Source organism: Oncorhynchus kisutch, linkage group LG29, assembly GCF_002021735.2.
Source record: "Oncorhynchus kisutch isolate 150728-3 linkage group LG29, Okis_V2, whole genome shotgun sequence".
Taxonomy (NCBI): Eukaryota; Metazoa; Chordata; class Actinopteri; order Salmoniformes; family Salmonidae; genus Oncorhynchus; species Oncorhynchus kisutch.
The window spans coordinates 2,824,822-2,841,120 of record NC_034202.2 but is presented as its reverse complement, the minus strand read 5'-3'; the positions used below and the strand labels follow the sequence as shown (position 1 = coordinate 2,841,120).

At 44.5% G+C, this 16,299-nt stretch overlaps 1 protein-coding gene across 6 annotated transcripts in view; it reads left to right on the top strand.

Annotated features, from left to right (window-relative positions):
- The window catches only part of LOC109873518 (spectrin alpha chain, non-erythrocytic 1), a 53,539-nt gene extending 38,042 nt beyond the window's left edge, over nucleotides 1-15,497 (top strand). For 2 of the 6 annotated variants that reach the window (XM_020465176.2, XM_020465181.1), the window contains 28 exons: nucleotides 117-149; nucleotides 259-294; nucleotides 1,280-1,327; nucleotides 2,256-2,347; nucleotides 2,573-2,717; nucleotides 2,956-3,237; nucleotides 3,402-3,599; nucleotides 3,970-4,220; nucleotides 4,459-4,621; nucleotides 5,367-5,381; nucleotides 8,265-8,396; nucleotides 8,657-8,794; nucleotides 9,192-9,296; nucleotides 9,670-9,878; nucleotides 10,009-10,251; nucleotides 10,469-10,700; nucleotides 10,909-11,068; nucleotides 11,223-11,299; nucleotides 11,433-11,642; nucleotides 11,739-12,035; nucleotides 12,196-12,308; nucleotides 12,544-12,561; nucleotides 13,768-13,822; nucleotides 13,915-14,111; nucleotides 14,261-14,314; nucleotides 14,439-14,585; nucleotides 14,815-14,962; nucleotides 15,181-15,497. In XM_020465176.2, coding sequence (XP_020320765.2) covers nucleotides 117-149; nucleotides 259-294; nucleotides 1,280-1,327; nucleotides 2,256-2,347; nucleotides 2,573-2,717; nucleotides 2,956-3,237; nucleotides 3,402-3,599; nucleotides 3,970-4,220; nucleotides 4,459-4,621; nucleotides 5,367-5,381; nucleotides 8,265-8,396; nucleotides 8,657-8,794; nucleotides 9,192-9,296; nucleotides 9,670-9,878; nucleotides 10,009-10,251; nucleotides 10,469-10,700; nucleotides 10,909-11,068; nucleotides 11,223-11,299; nucleotides 11,433-11,642; nucleotides 11,739-12,035; nucleotides 12,196-12,308; nucleotides 12,544-12,561; nucleotides 13,768-13,822; nucleotides 13,915-14,111; nucleotides 14,261-14,314; nucleotides 14,439-14,585; nucleotides 14,815-14,962; nucleotides 15,181-15,306 — 3,924 coding nt within the window. In that variant the 3' untranslated portion in view covers nucleotides 15,307-15,497. The remainder of the gene's footprint in view (nucleotides 1-116; nucleotides 150-258; nucleotides 295-1,279; nucleotides 1,328-2,255; nucleotides 2,348-2,572; nucleotides 2,718-2,955; nucleotides 3,238-3,401; nucleotides 3,600-3,969; nucleotides 4,221-4,458; nucleotides 4,622-5,366; nucleotides 5,382-8,264; nucleotides 8,397-8,656; nucleotides 8,795-9,191; nucleotides 9,297-9,669; nucleotides 9,879-10,008; nucleotides 10,252-10,468; nucleotides 10,701-10,908; nucleotides 11,069-11,222; nucleotides 11,300-11,432; nucleotides 11,643-11,738; nucleotides 12,036-12,195; nucleotides 12,309-12,543; nucleotides 12,562-13,767; nucleotides 13,823-13,914; nucleotides 14,112-14,260; nucleotides 14,315-14,438; nucleotides 14,586-14,814; nucleotides 14,963-15,180) is intronic. The other 4 variants (XM_020465178.2, XM_031808960.1, XM_031808962.1 and 1 more) reach the window with 3 other exon arrangements.
- Nucleotides 15,498-16,299: the final 802 nt, after the last annotated feature.

Below are 16,299 nucleotides of genomic sequence, written 5' to 3'. Positions count from 1 at the left end.
TTTACGTGAGTATTTGTGTGAAGGATTTGACATTGTTTGAAATATTGCAAAGGTATTCACTTTCCAGGGATGCCAGTGTAAAACATTTTTAACTTAACTTTTATTTTTTACTCCAGGAACAAGTAATGGTGGGTTCCGTTCCTGGCAAGGTAAAGACGACTTCTGAGTTTCAATACATTTTGATTTCATTAACAGTATAATGTATCTAGAATGTTTATTTCTGTCACATAACCCAAATTCCCCTCTTTGTTCCAACAGGATGATACCGATTCCAAAAATGCTTCACCATGGAAGGTAAGAAAGTCTTGACCAATCAACTTAGTCTCATGGATAGCCAAACAAAGCATTTTGTCTCCCAAACTATATCCTTTTAGTGTGACCATGTCTTTTTTTTTTCCTCCATAAAAGATTGGACAGCATGTAGCCTGTCAAAAATATTTAAATGAACCTGAATCTTGGATTCATGCCCAGTAATTCAGCCTTGTACATAGGACCTTGTATCAGTTGATGGAAGACGTACTTGTTAACAAACCAGCGATAAAGAAATGAATGGTAGACCTGCCACTTACCACTCACCATTCAATATATTCTACTCTATATTTAGAAGTACTCTACTGTTCACTAGCTACTCTAGTGAACCTGTTTACTTGTTTACTCTAGCTACCTGTTTATAAGGTATGGGTAAACAAAAATGTGTTAAGGTAATTTTGACCTATTTAAAAACGTTCTCATTACAGCTAAAACAGGTGAAAACACATAGCAGACACATGTTGACACATCCATAGATGGATTTAGCTAGAAGACAGTATTATATGAAAACACATAGCAGACACACACATCCATAGATGGATTTAGCTAGAAGACAGTATTATATGAAAACACATAGCAGACACACACATCCATAGATGGATTTAGCTAGAAGACAGTATTATATGAAAACACATAGCAGACACATGTTGACACATTGATTTAGCTATAGCTACACATAAACCCAATATTATTCACTTTTGCCTTGAGCTGTAGTAACTTAGTCAGCGCTTAAGTCTCTGTCTCCACTGCATGTACGGTAATGGTGGTGGTTTGGGGCCTGCTGGTCTTCTATCGCCATGTTGATGGTGCCGGCTGTCTTTTGGGCAACAGTGTAAAGACATGGTCTGTCTTTACCCCCTGCGGTGCTAATATGGTTCCTCTTTTGACTGGTGTGGTGTTTTTGCCCCCCCCCCCCTTTCCTATCCTCCCTTCTTTCTGCTCTGATTTTTTTTTCCACCTTTGATTGTAGAATGTACGCTTGGCTGTTCAAACGACGGCTAACTTTAATACTATCAAGGTAAGGTTTTTAAAGACTAGCCCCCCCCCCAAATCCCGCCCCCTCCTCCCTCGCATTTATGTCCTCCTGGCTGGCCTCATACCTGCATCCTGTTCGTTCTGGAGACTAACCCCTCCAACGTGGTCATCCTGTGGTTCCATTGTCTTGTCCATCATCGGTCTGGACTCTGTCCGTGTCTACAGTCTTTACGTTGTATTTTTGTTCTCATCATGTCATTGAATGGCCTTGTCCCTCATTCCTGTTTTCATTTGTCTCATCCTCCTCTCCTTTAACCATTGTTATTTGTTTTCTAAATGAAGGATGGCGTTGAAATATGCCTCAACACCATATTTTGTTTCCCTAGCATTTTGTCATTTCTTTCTCCATTGTTTCTACATCCTGTGTATCGTCATTGACATTCATCCATCTCCCAGTCTGACTTTCCATGTTCCTCGTTACCAACCCCTTTTATCCAACAGCCTCCTTTACCACCAGTCTGTCTGTCAAACACACATGGAGCACAACCTGAATCAATGAGCACTTTACTGATTCACAATTTATATTCACAACTGATATCAGTTTAAGACCCTCATTGTTCAAGATTACCAGTATTGGGCTCCATTCCATTGTAACTCCATTGTAACTCAGTCAATTCAGAGAAGTTTTCAAGTTCATCTAAAAAATTAAGTCATTTTGTTTTGATTCATTGAGTTGAAATGGAATTTATCCCAACCTGGAAGGATATGCAACCAAGAGTCTATATATCAAATAATTCCCTGAAAATAAGTCATTAATCAATGAATTAAAACATTCTCTCAATTTAAATCGGCTAAATTGGAGCACTGGGTTCAAGAAACCTTGGCAAAGGCCTCATGGGAGTTATTGGATCCTGGAGAAGCTCTGTTTAGCTCTGATTGGATGATAACGGTGTCTGGGGGTGTGTTTGTAGGAGCTGAACAACCGCTGGAGGTCCCTGCAGCAGCTGGCTGAGGAGAGGAGCAACATGCTGGGGAGTGCCCATGAGGTGCAGAGGTTCCACAGGTACACACAGCACACGTCCACAGAAGGCATATGAAGTGCACATACACACTATGTTCAAACAGATGCAGAAGTGTGTTTAAGGTGACACATGTATTAGCCCATGTAGGTTCCTGATGAAGACCAAGATCACCTCAAGGAGAAAGTTGGTGGACATTAATAGTTTAACACACTGAACAAAATGGCTGGTGTGAAATGAAAAACTAAATGGCTGCTTGTTTTCCTCAGGGATGCGGATGAGACCAAGGAGTGGATCGAGGAGAAGAACCAGGCCCTGAACACCGACAACTACGGCCACGACCTGGCTAGCGTTCAGGCTCTGCAGCGCAAACATGAGGGCTTTGAGAGAGACCTGGCCGCCTTGGGAGACAAGGTGAGCGGAAACACACACACACACTTTCACTTGCCATTTAGATCAGTGGATCGTCAGTATTGATCAAAGTCTTGAAGATGAGGTGAGCAGAAACGCATGCATTTATCTACTGTGTCGATCGTCCTTCTTCAAGAAGATACTGCGTCTCAGTAAGAGCAGGACCAGCCAAACACACAGGGACTAAAAAAAGGTTGAAGAATGTAATAATCCTTAGTGGGTCTTTGCCTTCCTGCTCCAGGTGAAGTCTCTGGGGGAGACGGCGGAGCGTCTGATCCAGTCCCACCCAGAGGCTGTGGACGACATCCAGGAGAAGTGCACAGAGCTCAACACGGCCTGGAGCAGCCTAGTGGCGCGTGCCGACCAGCGCAAGGACAAGCTGGGCAACTCCCACGACCTGCAGCGCTTCCTCTCCGACTTCAGGGACCTGATGTCCTGGATTAACGGGATCCGAAGCTTGGTCTCCTCAGAGGAACTGGCCAAAGATGTGACCGGGGCTGAGGCCCTTCTGGAGAGACACCAGGTACTGGTATATACACATTGATGCACACACAAGCACTTGTACCATCCATCCCCTGTATCTTGTGGACATACCAGGTGAACCAGGTTCCGCATATGGACATACACAAACATCTAATCCATCCAATATACACCTGTAATCTTACCATCCTCTCTCCCTCTTTCCAGGAGCACCGTACTGAGATCGACGCCCGTGCGGGCACCTTCCAGGCCTTTGAGCAGTTTGGCCAGCAGCTGTTGGCACGCGGCCACTACGCCAGTCCGGAGATCCAGCAGAAGCTGGAGGCCCTGGACCACGAGAGGGCCGACCTGGAGAAGGCCTGGGTCCAGAGACGCATGATGCTCGACCAGTGCCTGGAGCTCCAGGTTGGAGACACGCGTGCACACGGACACCGACAGACACATTCATTCATTCAATCATTAACACTGTAGAACAAACTATGAAACGGAGCTTGCCTCCATACAGGGACACAGCACACACACCAAGCTCGCAAATTGGCAATGTTTGACCGTAATTTAACTATAACTTAATTTAAGTAAATGAAATTACACAGCATAAAACCTCAATAGAAATATACTTTGGATGAACTAGGCCTAATCTAGTTTGTGTGCTCTCAACCCATGGAATAATTTTTTAAATAATTATACTACACACAACCTCGAGACGAAGTCAATTACTAGCCTAGCCAGTATAAAACGTATCCTAGTGAGTAATCTCTCACCACTCCTCCCTCAGCTGTTCAACCGTGACTGTGAGCAGGCTGAGAACTGGATGGCAGCGCGCGAGGCCTTCCTGGCCAGCGACGACAAGGGCGACTCCCTGGACAGCGTGGAGGCCCTCATCAAGAAACACGAGGACTTTGACAAGGCCATCAATGTTCAGGAGGAGAAGATCGCTGCCCTGCAGTCCTTTGCTGACCAGCTGGTCGGCGCTGACCACTACGCCAAGCCTGAGATCTCCAAACGTCGCAACGAAGTCCTGGACAGGTCACTCTAGCTTTCTCTTTAGATGACCATCTGTGCAACTTTGCATGTGCGTATCTGTTTATACCGTTACCATGGAATTGGCCACTGATATAGGGTTTGTTAAACTTTGAAATCAATGGTTTTTGTTTGGCATACTTTTTAAAGTCTCAGCGTAATTCCATTACCATGGAATTGCCATAGTGTAACTGCCTGCCCTAGTGTAACTGTGCCTGCCTGCGTTTGTCCTCCCGGTCTGTAGGTGGCGCCGTCTGAAGGCCCAGATGATTGAGAAGCGTTCCAAGCTGGGCGAGTCCCAGACCCTGCAGCAGTTCAGCCGTGATGTGGATGAGATTGAGGCCTGGATCAGCGAGAAGCTGCAGACGGCCACCGACGAGTCCTACAAGGACCCCACCAACATCCAGGTACAGGATTGGCTAAGAATATCACAATGACAGGCTCCACATTTGGAGTTTCAAGGCTGAACCATAGAGATGGATTGTGGGTACACTTGCCACAAAAGACCGATAGCAATCGGTAGCGCCATAGAGGGCTTTCAGCATCTCTATGGGCTTCCCCTAACCACTGATCTAGGGTCAGTTTACCTTACCCCATAACCATTAGTAGGATGACAAATATCTGAAATACTTTGACTTGATCAAAAGATCATGATCAAATAATGACTTGAAACACCCTTTTTTCAGAATTTCTGGTGACCCCACCCCAAATCGAACGGTTTAACCTTAAAATTTATAAATGTCGATTTTTACATCAACAAATAACCTTACATTCATATTAAAACCAATAAATACATTTACTCTAACATGTTTTTTTCTTCAAATGATCTGTCTCAAACATGTGTATGTTGCCATAATTCTGTACTGTCATTGTTTTTAGACAAGTATTTATTTAATGTTGGCAACCCCACTAATTCCTCCACAACCTGGCCTACAAGGCATTTAATTTGGTTTCAAAAGAGGGTAAACCCATTTCGGGGAGGGTGGGTGAGTGTTTTGTCGTTGGTTTCAATACTGCAGTTTAATACTGTGTAAATGTATTGTTGCTCCCTGTTAATGACTACAATGCCCCCTTACCTGTACCTACTGAACCAACCCCCATGTGTGTCTATATGGGACTGAATCTCTCCTCTGTTTTTTATCTCGTTTATAGTTGTCCAAGCTGCTGGTAAGTTGAGTAGTGTGTCTGCTAAACTAACACCCAACGTAGGTTTTATGTCGCCTTGTCTGTTGTAGACACGTGTGTAGAATGCCATCCTGTATTTTACGTGTTCATCTGCACTCGCAAGTGCTTTTTTGTTGTTGTATGGGTTTCATACATGTCTTAATTTCCCCCGTCTTGTGCCATCAATGCACATGTTTGTATATGACTGCAGTTGTTTCCATTTTGTTGCTGGTTGTGGCTTCCATATATATTTTTTGTCTGCAGTTAGATAGTCTTGCTCCACATATTGTTGTTTTTTTTGTTGTTGTAAAAAGTAGTCCTATAAATCTTGCCAAATGTATTTAAACATGAGAGATTGATGTGCCTTGCCTTTTTGCAAGCTAGCTGCATTCATGGTTGTAACCAAAAACCACACTTTAGCCGCAAACACAGTAACATCAAGGATAGCGCCGACACCTCGAATAAGTGTTTGTCTGCTCTCAATCTCTGGTTATGTAAAAACAAAGTGTGGAATTCGTTTTTAAAAGACCCTCTCATCTTGTAGGGATCTTCAAAAATATATTTTATCTCCATTTTGTTTGTCACCTTGGTGTGTCTTGTCCTGTAGAAGTCAGTTCCATCTCCATTTTGTTTGTCACCTTGGTGTGTCTTGTCCTGTAGAAGTCAGTTCCATCTCCATTTTGTTTGTCACCTTGGTGTGTCTTGTCCTGTAGAAGTCAGTTCCATCTCCATTTTGTTTGTCACCTTGGTGTGTCTTGTCCTGTAGAAGTCAGTTCGTCTGTCCTCTTTTGGTGGTGTTTTACCTTGTCAGAATTACATGGCCAGTATTGAATAGAGGAGAATCATAGCCAATTTTGAGCCCTTGAAAAACTTTGACAACTGGAAAATTTAGCATTGGTTTCATCAACTGCGTTTTGGCCATTTGCCAGTGGAAAGTTACTTCAGGACTTCAGACATGACAATGACATTAATGCATGCTAATATTTAACTAACGAGAGAACCAATTCAAAAAACAGTGTAGTTTTGGCTGGTTGTCTAGTTAGTCTGTTTTACCTGCTGAGCAATTTACTCTCTAGCGAGCTTTTTCTCTCCCGTGGCAACGGCCCACTGGCACACACCATTACTTTCTCATGATTTTCATTGTTGACCAAAAATGATCTATAACTGGGCAAATAACTCACTAGCTATTATTATCAACAAATGTGCAAATGCAGCTAAGCTCGCTTTGATCTCAAAAACATATCTCGTGAATGCATGATTGAAAGACTACTCGAGCCTGTCAATGCAGGCCTACAATCATTTTAATCCAATGCGATCTGCAGAGATTGGGAGGACAGTGAGCAAAACATCGCATCCAGTTATGATCGGAGTAGCCTAATTGTTTGATATTGTACATTTAAAAAATATTTGTTTTCTGTTTTTTTCTTTTTATACTTGTTCAAACTGAAATCTATACAAGCGTTAATGTCAAGCCCTGCCTAATCAATAGCCCCAAATAGGAGAGATTCACTTTCCACGCACAAACATAAGCATGTCTCAAAAAGGACTGACACTTATGAAGCGTATTGTAAAAAGTGCCTTTCTAATATATACCGTGCCTTCGGAAAGTATTCAGACCCCTTGAGTTTTTCCACATTGTTACTTTACAGCCTAATTTATTATTAATTATTATAAAATGGATTTAAAAAATAATAATCTTCAGCAATCTACACACAATACTCCATAATGATGAAGTGAAATGTTTGCATTGAACTCGGGTGCAAGTATCCTTGATGTTTCTGCAACTTGATTGGAGTCCACCTGTGGTAAATTCAATTGATTGGACATGATTTGGGAAAGGAACACACCTGTCTATATAAGGTCCCACAGTTGTCAGAGCAAAAACCAATTCAAAGGAATTGTCCGTAGAGCTCGGAGACAGGATTGTGTCGAGGCACAGATCTGGGGAAAGGTACCAAAACATTTCTGCAGCATCGAAGGTCCCCAAGAACACAGTGGCCTCCATCATTCTTAAATGGAACAAGTTTGGAACCACCAAGACTCTTCCTAGAGCTGACCGCCCGGCCAAAATGAGCAATCGGGGGAGAAGGGCCTTGGTCAGGGAGGTGACCAGGAACCCGATGGTCACTCTTACATAGGTCGAGAGTTCCTCTGTGGAGATGGGAGAAATTTCCAGAAGGACAACCATCTCTGCAGCACTCCACCAATCAGACCTTTATGGTACAGTAGCCAGACGGAAGCCACTCTTAAGTAAAAGGCCCTTTACAGCCTGCTTGGAGTTTGCCAAAAGGCACCTAAAGACTCTCAGGCCATGAGAAACAAGATGTCACTTCTGGAGGAAACCTGGCCCCATCCCTACGGTGAAGCATGGTGGCAGCATCATGGTGTTGAGATGTTTTTCAGCGGCAAGGACTGTGAGACTAGTCGGGATCGAGGCAAAGGTGAACGGAACAAAGTACAGAGAGATCCTTGATGATAACCTGTTCCAGAGTGCTCAGGACCTCAAACTGGGGCGAAAGTTCACCTTCCAACAGGACATCGACCCTAAGCACACAGCCAAGACAATGCAGGAGTGGCTTAGGGACGTAACGTAACAAAGTGGAAAAAGTCAAGGTGTCTGAATACTTTCCAAATTCACTGTATACTTTGCCTCCTTATTTGAATGCACTTATTCTATAGAAGAGCATCTGCTAAATGACTAAATTGCCTTTTCAATTGTACATCAACCCTTACCAACACATATCTAAGTAGCTTACTGGATGTGTTTCACACAATCCAAGGGAAGACGTCACCCATCCAGCACCAACCCACTGGCTCTCTATACTCCATGGTTCTCACTCCCTCTCTCTCCCCTGTCTCTTCCCTCCTTCCCCTGCCTGCTCTCAGAGTAAGCACCAGAAGCACCAGGCCTTCGAGGCAGAGCTGCACGCCAACGCAGACCGCATCCGTGGGGTCATCGACACAGGAAACGCCCTCATCCAGAGAGGGGCCTGCGCCGGCAGTGAGGACGCAGTTCAGGTACACACAGTTTTTAAACAGCTTACTTGTCCTATACAAACACCTTATAATTGTAAGTATAACATTTTTATTTAGGTACAAATCCACTTCACGGACAAAAGCCTTTGAGAAAAACATGGTGATCACATTGCAAACAAATGTTAAACACATTCTCTTTCTATGCAATTCAAGCAACGTGAACGGATTCTTGCCTAGTTCAACATCTGATGTTTTTGTCAGTAGTCCAAAACTGGGTGTCTAACCTGTCATGTGTTCTTTAGTCGCGTCTCGGTGCCCTGGATGAGCAGTGGCAGTTCCTGGTGAACAAGTCAGCAGAGAAGAGCCAGAAGCTCAAGGAAGCCAACAAGCAGCAGAACTTCAACACTGGCATCAAGGACTTTGACTTCTGGCTATCTGAGGTAAAAACAAATGACAATAAAATACTAAAAAAATCTAGATGTAAAAATTAGATCACTTTCGTGAAAGGTTCCCATCCACCACACAATTCTCAGAAGTTAAAGATGGTGATATTAGGTTTATCATGAGAAATCATGTACTGAAAACCCTGTTTAATAGGATTTATCTGAGACCTGCACAGATAGTCAGTAAAATTAGAAAAGGAGAGGTTTGATTTGCTGAACAGACACCCAAAAAGACATCACCTCTGAGTTTGTTTCCAACAATGTAGTTAATGTTAGACAGATTTTAAATGGGCTTAAAATAGTTGGATTTGACGCGTTAACTCGTTCACCTACCTAAAGACATCACCTCTGTGCTATAGTAAAAAATAAAAGATGCTGAGAAATACTTTTGCAGGTCGAGGCCCTTCTTGCCTCTGAGGACTATGGCAAAGACCTGGCCTCCGTCAACAACCTGCTGAAGAAACACCAGCTTCTGGAAGCCGACATCTCTGCTCATGAGGTAATGTATCCTACGTCCACATATCCCACTGTTAAACTACAGCCACCACCATCATGGGACTGAGCTTCTTCAGTTGGACCAGGGGAAGGCCTCGTCTGAAAATGGCTGAATGATAGTCTGGCCTCAGCTGGGGTCCTTGATGTACTTAATGTGAGAAATGCTATATGTGAAATCCGTTATCTGTACACTTCCGTGTTAAATGATAACTGGCTGAAAGGTGACACTGCCTCAGTTTGGTTCGACATTGAAACCTCTGGTCAAGCATCGCCTATTGAACTTATCATGTCTTTTAATTTTTTTGGTACAAATCACTACAGATATCCACTAGTACAGGTTTGTGCTTTGCGTTGAATGTCTTTCCGTCTGACTACAGGATCGCCTGAAGGACCTGAACGGCCAGGCTGACAGCCTGACGGCCAGCACAGCCTTCGACCCCACCCAGGTCAAGGACAAGCGCAACGCCGTCAATGGACGCTTCGCCAAGATCAAGAGCATGGCTGCCGGACGCCGCGCCAAGCTCAACGAGTCTCACCGCCTGCACCAGTTCTTCAGGGACCTGGACGATGAGGAGTCTTGGATAAAGTAAGAGCGCCCCCTGGAGTTGTGGAGGAATGGATGCAAGACAATGTCTTGGAGGGTTGTTGGTGTTGAGACATTGAGGTCAATTACTAACACACTCGCTCTCTCTTTTTCTCCTTTAATCTCCATTCAGAGAAAAGAAATTGCTTGTGAGTTCAGAAGACTATGGACGTGATTTGACAGGAGTGCAGAATCTAAGGAAGAAACACAAGAGGCTGGAGGCTGAGCTGGGGGCCCACGAGCCAGCCATCCAGTCTGTGCAGGACACTGGGAAGAAGCTGTCTGATGACAACACCATCGGCCAGGAGGAGATTGAGCAGAGGCTGGGCCAGTTTGAGGAGCACTGGACGGAGCTGAAGGACCTGGCTGCAGCAAGGTGAGACTGGACACACACACAGGTACATTTTGATACACATACACTTACACACACACATTCTGACTAACGCGCACACATTCTGATACTATCGCAATGCTGGTATCGTCCCAGCCCAATCTGATACAAAACCAAATGAACATGCACACCACACACCGGTGGAACCCCATTATCTTGAGCATTCATTGATAATGTTATTTTTTTGTGTATGTGTGATCAGGGGACAGAGGCTGGAGGAGTCGCTGGAATACCAGCAGTTTGTTGCGAATGTTGAAGAGGAGGAAGCCTGGATCAACGAGAAGCTGAATCTGGTGGGAAGCGAAGACTACGGGGATACCCTGGCCGCCGTGCAGGGCCTGTTGAAGAAGCATGAGGCGTTTGAGACTGACTTCACCGTGCACAGGGACAGAGTGAATGATGTGTGTTCCAACGGAGACGAGCTCATCAACAAGGTACGTCTCAGCCAAACACTGACCGTATAAATGATAAATGTTATGATTAAGAGACCAGGTACCAACTGAACGTGTTGACACTTTTTATATATATATATATATATATATATATTTTTTTTTACAATGTACACTTTCACTAGACTGGCTGTTGTCCCAGACTGATTTTAAATGCATATTTTGTGTGTCTGTGTCCCTGTCCCTCAATTAGAACAACCACCACGTGGACAGCATCTCAGCCAAGATGACGTCCCTGCGGGGCAAGGTGTCTGAGCTGGAGAGGGCCGCTGCCATGAGGAAAGCCAAGCTGGACGAGAACTCTGCCTTCCTGCAGTTCAACTGGAAGGCCGACGTGGTGGAGTCCTGGATCGGTACGCGAGAGGGGCTTCTCAATAATACTGTTACTGTTGTGTTCAGTCTTTAAGCTCTTCACTTTCTTGAGGGTGAACTAACTCAAAGTTTTCACAAAAGATGAAAGGATGTGTATTTGAGTGCATTATTCAATCTGTCCGGTTGTTTGTGCAGGTGAGAAGGAGAACAGCCTGAAGACTGATGACTACGGACGAGATCTCTCCTCTGTGCAGACGTTGCTCACTAAGCAGGTACGCTGTAGCAATGTCTGTCTCCCAAATGAGGGATGCCATGGCCGCCATTTTCTGCCAGAAAGCTCACCACACATCAGCTAGACACATTCTCCCATGCCTCATGATCCTTCTTCCCTCCTCGGGTCTACAGGAGACGTTTGACGCTGGTCTTCAGGCCTTCCAGCAGGAGGGCATAACCAACATCACGGCCCTCAAGGACCAGCTGCTGGCGGCCAAGCACGTCCAGTCCAAGGCCATTGAGGCCCGCCACGCCGCCCTCATGAAGCGCTGGAACAAGCTGCTAGACAACTCACAGGCTCGCAAGAAGAAGCTGCTGGAGGCCCAGGATCACTTCAGGAAGGTAAGATATCTTAATGACTACAATTCATAGATTATTATCATTGGTAGTCCGTCAAACATCACTGAATCGAGCCCCCCCCCCCCCCCCCCCCCCCAGGTGGAAGACCTGTTCCTGACCTTTGCCAAGAAGGCATCGGCCTTCAATAGCTGGTTTGAGAATGCAGAGGAGGACCTGACGGACCCGGTGCGCTGCAACTCGCTGGAGGAGATCCGGGCTCTGCGCGATGCCCACGAGGCCTTCCGCTCGTCGCTGAGCTCGGCGCAGGCCGACTTCAACCAGCTAGCTGAGCTGGACCGGCAGATTAAGAGTTACCAGGTGGTGTCCAACCCCTACACCTGGTTCACCATGGAGGCCCTGGAGGAGACCTGGAGAAACCTGCAGAAGATCATCAAGGTGATGAGGGGTGGGAGGTCTGTTTGTGCTGTATCTCCAACAGGCTGGGAAATTAACTGGTGATCACACATAGCATTTGGAAAACATTCATTTTAATACAGGGGGGAATCTGCATTTTGTCTGGGAAGCACTTCATCCATCCATCCATCTATCTATATAGGAACGAGAGCTAGAGTTGCAGAAGGAGCAGAGAAGGCAGGAGGAAAACGACAAGCTGCGGCAGGAGTTTGCTCAGCATGCCAACGCATTCCACCAGTGGCTGCAGGAGACCAGGTAGGGTCTGGACCTGTTGTGCTAGGAAGGCAGTGCACTTGCTATTTGATATATTGGTATATTCTAGGAATAGGATGGGAGAATGTTAATAGCATTCCATTTTAAAATGTGACCATTGTGCCCCTGCCTAGTGTTTCTAACCATTGTCTCTTTCTCTCCCCCCCACACCTCTTTCCCACTTTTTCCCTCTCTTGCTGCTACCTCGCTGATGCTTGGGAATCACTCTGCTTATCAGGACATATCTTCTGGATGGGTTAATATCACATTTTACTGTCTTGTGTGTTTGTGTGTGTGAGTGGGGTCAAATCAATATAATGCGAAGATTATGAAATCAAGGTCTGTGATCTGAAAGATGGGTAGATTGGAGTGATGGTGCTTTCCACAAATCAGGTTTGTTGAGCCACTGCCCATTTGGTATCAAGTCGGTGGTAAAATGCTACATCATACATGTTGTTTACATAGAACCACCAGGTAACTGTCTCAACGTGAAGAAGTTGAAGGTAAAACTGGACCACTTTCACTTTAGAGAATCTATATTTTGTGTACGCCCTTTGTTTCTGTATGCCTTGTCCTTTTTCTGACAAATGTTTTCATCTTTGTATAATTTCCTTGTGAATGGTGCTCCCTTTTCTTTTCTTATTTACTCTCTTTTTATATCCTCCTTCTCTGAATAGCATAGCTTATCGAAGGGTTGTCCGTGTCTTTCAGTATGAAGTCAGTGATGATCTTTCCGGAAGGTCTTCTCCTTTTTCTCCTATCATTACTTCCATCATGCCCTCTGGGTTGCGTGTCCTCATGCTCTTTTAAAACCAACCATTTGGGCTCCGTGTGCTCAGTTTTATCTCTACTAACTTTACTGCAATGTAGCTCACTGAAACTAAGATCAACCTCGTGATTGGTCTGCATACCTTTTTCAAGTCTGACTACATTGAGCACTGTTTTAAAGGAGAGCTGAATTTGTTCATTCATTTGCAACAGATTCAGAGTCAAATGTAGTTTCCAACGCTGTGCACTGTAGCCCTAACCATGGTATAGATTACCACAGCTATCAGTTAGCTTCTTTGGCATGGATTGATTGGCTTTGTGCAAAGGCCAGTGTATTTTAGGATTTCTTGTAGTTTTTTCTTCGTACTTTTTGAGTCATTTTTCCACCATTTGAGGTAAGCCCAGTGACATTTCTAGGGAAATGGATGGCTTTGTAGTAAAGTAAATGTTGTCAAAAATATAAAAAGTAAAGTACAGATACCCAAAATAACTACTTAAGTAGTACTTTATTTGTACTTCAGTACTTTACACCACTGGTTCCTACTTCCAAATTGGTGCGTATGCATTTGTCTGAGACTGCGTGTATGTGACTGACTGGATCACCTGATCTTGATGGCTATGGCATGTTGTTTAGCCCAATATTTCATCAGCCTAGAATTCTCCTCTCCCTTGACACTTGTGTATATACATCTAGGTCCTGTATGGTAGAAGAGTCCGGAACCTTGGAATCACAGCTTGAGGCAACCAAGGTAAGAAAGAAACCCTTGTCATTTATGCTGGAGACAACCATTTTGGCTATTTCATTGCATAGCCTTACTTGTGTGTCACTCTCACTCTGTAGCGTAAGCACCAGGAGATCCGGGCCATGCGCAGCCAGCTGAAGAAGATAGAGGACTTGGGAGCGGCCATGGAGGAAGCCCTGATCCTGGACAACAAGTACACAGAACACAGCACGGTGGGCCTGGCCCAGCAGTGGGACCAGCTAGACCAACTAGGAATGAGGATGCAGCACAACCTGGAGCAGCAGATCCAGGCCAGGTCAGAGAAAGGGAGACGAACACACACACAAAAACATTCTTACACACTATAAACTCCCATGTTGATAGCCCTTATAGATATTCAACAGTAAACCTATTTTGGCCAAAGCGTTCCTTCATTCCTAATCTGGTCATATCTGTTCACTGCAGGAACACCACTGGAGTGACAGAGGATGCCCTGAAGGAGTTCAGCATGATGTTCAAGTGAGTGGTGGCCATTTTCACTGTACCTTAGTATGGGAGGGGGGGGGCATGCAAGGCTGAAATGCAAAGAAGCTCTCCCTAGATAGGTGAAGGAACTTAATAACCTCAACCCTTTACTCCCCAGGCATTTTGACAAAGAGAAGTCTGGCCGTTTAAACCATCAGGAGTTCAAGTCGTGTCTGCGCTCGCTGGGTTACGACCTGCCAATGGTGGAGGAGGGAGAACCAGACCCCGAGTTTGAGTCCATCCTCGACACGGTCGATCCCAACAGGTCAGGAACCCGAGCTCTATTCAGATTCAGTCAACTCTACTTGGGGGTTTTCATCCGGCCAATCACTTGTTGGAATAGTATTTGAAAAACGATTAAACCCAAGAATTACTTTATTATTACTCAGAATGGGTTAGTGGTTTGCCTCATATTTTGATGTTTATATTTCTTTGGGTTATGGCTTTCTTTAGCTGCTTTCTTATGGCTAACTGGTTTTGTGTGTGTGTTCCAGGGATGGCAACGTGTCCTTGCAGGAGTACATGGCTTTCATGATCAGCCGCGAAACAGAGAACGTAAAGTCCAGCGAGGAAATTGAGAGCGCCTTCCGAGCCCTCAGCGTCGATGCCAAGCCCTACGTCACCAAGGAGGAGCTCTACCAGGTACTTATACACCGACCTTCCTTACACCACATTCTGACTCGACTGTTTCTCAGTCACAGTGGCTAATGAATAGGACCAGAATATTATGAATATGAGCTGCAGCCATAAAAGTTGTGCATTTTATAAATGCCTCTGAAATAACTTGCATAAAACCTCTGAAGAAATAACTGCCCATCTCCTAAATTACAAATCTCTTCTTGTTTCTCCCCCTTTTTTAGAACCTGAGCAAGGAACAGGCAGACTACTGCATCTCGCACATGAAGCCCTACCTAGACAGCAAGGGCCGGGAAATGCCATCTGCCTTCGACTTTGTTGAATTCACCCGCTCGCTTTTCGTCAACTGATCCCTTGCCTGCCAGTAACCAATCGGGATGCATTTGTTAGTTACCTATATCTCTCACTCTTTGTGCTTCCCTGCCTAGTGAATCTGTCTGCATTTGAATGTTTGCTGGATTTAAGAACCCAGAGACGATCTGCTGTGACATCACAATAAGGACTGTTGTGTGCTTAATAAATGCTACTGGTTAGAACTGGACATGTCTTCTCTGTACCTTTTCTATTACAACATGAATCCACCTTTGTTTCAGTTCAGTATAAAAAGGAACAACCAATGGAGGTCTGAATAACCACTCAGTGCCTATGGAGTAATAAATAAATACACATTTGCTGTTTCAACATCTCAAAAGCATTTTAACTCCTATTTATTTAACCAGGAAAAGCCCATTGAGACCCAGTCTCTTTTTCAAGGGAGACCTGGCCAAGAAGGCAGAAACAATCGATATATTAGAATACAATTCAACATGATCCAGCCTAAAAAAAACATTTACACTCAACAGCCTTCCATCAAAAAAATGTATTAATTCAGTGGCACTAACATATCTAGTTGTAGACTATTCCATGCCTCTGGTGCACAAGACGAGAACGCAGTCTTGCCTAATCCTGTAAATGTCCTGGGGAATATAAGCAACCAGCTAGCAGACCAGGTATGGTAACTTCTGGTGGTGGACACCAGACCATTGAGGGAGTTTACCCAAAAGGGTTTTGTAGATGAACATGTACAAATGTAGCTTTCTGAGCATAAAAAGTGAAGTCCAACCCACCATTTGGTACAAAGTGCAATGGTGGGTGAGTGACTAGGCATTTGTAATACAGTACAAGGATGCATGATAAACAGACCAGCCTCTGTAAGACAGCCCACCTGCATATACAACAAATCACCATATTCAATTAGAGAGAAAAGTGGCCCGAACAAGCTTCTTAGTCATGAGTGGGAAGCAAGCATTATTACAAAAATAAAACCCCAATTTCAATTTAAGCTTCCTTACAAGATTGTCCAT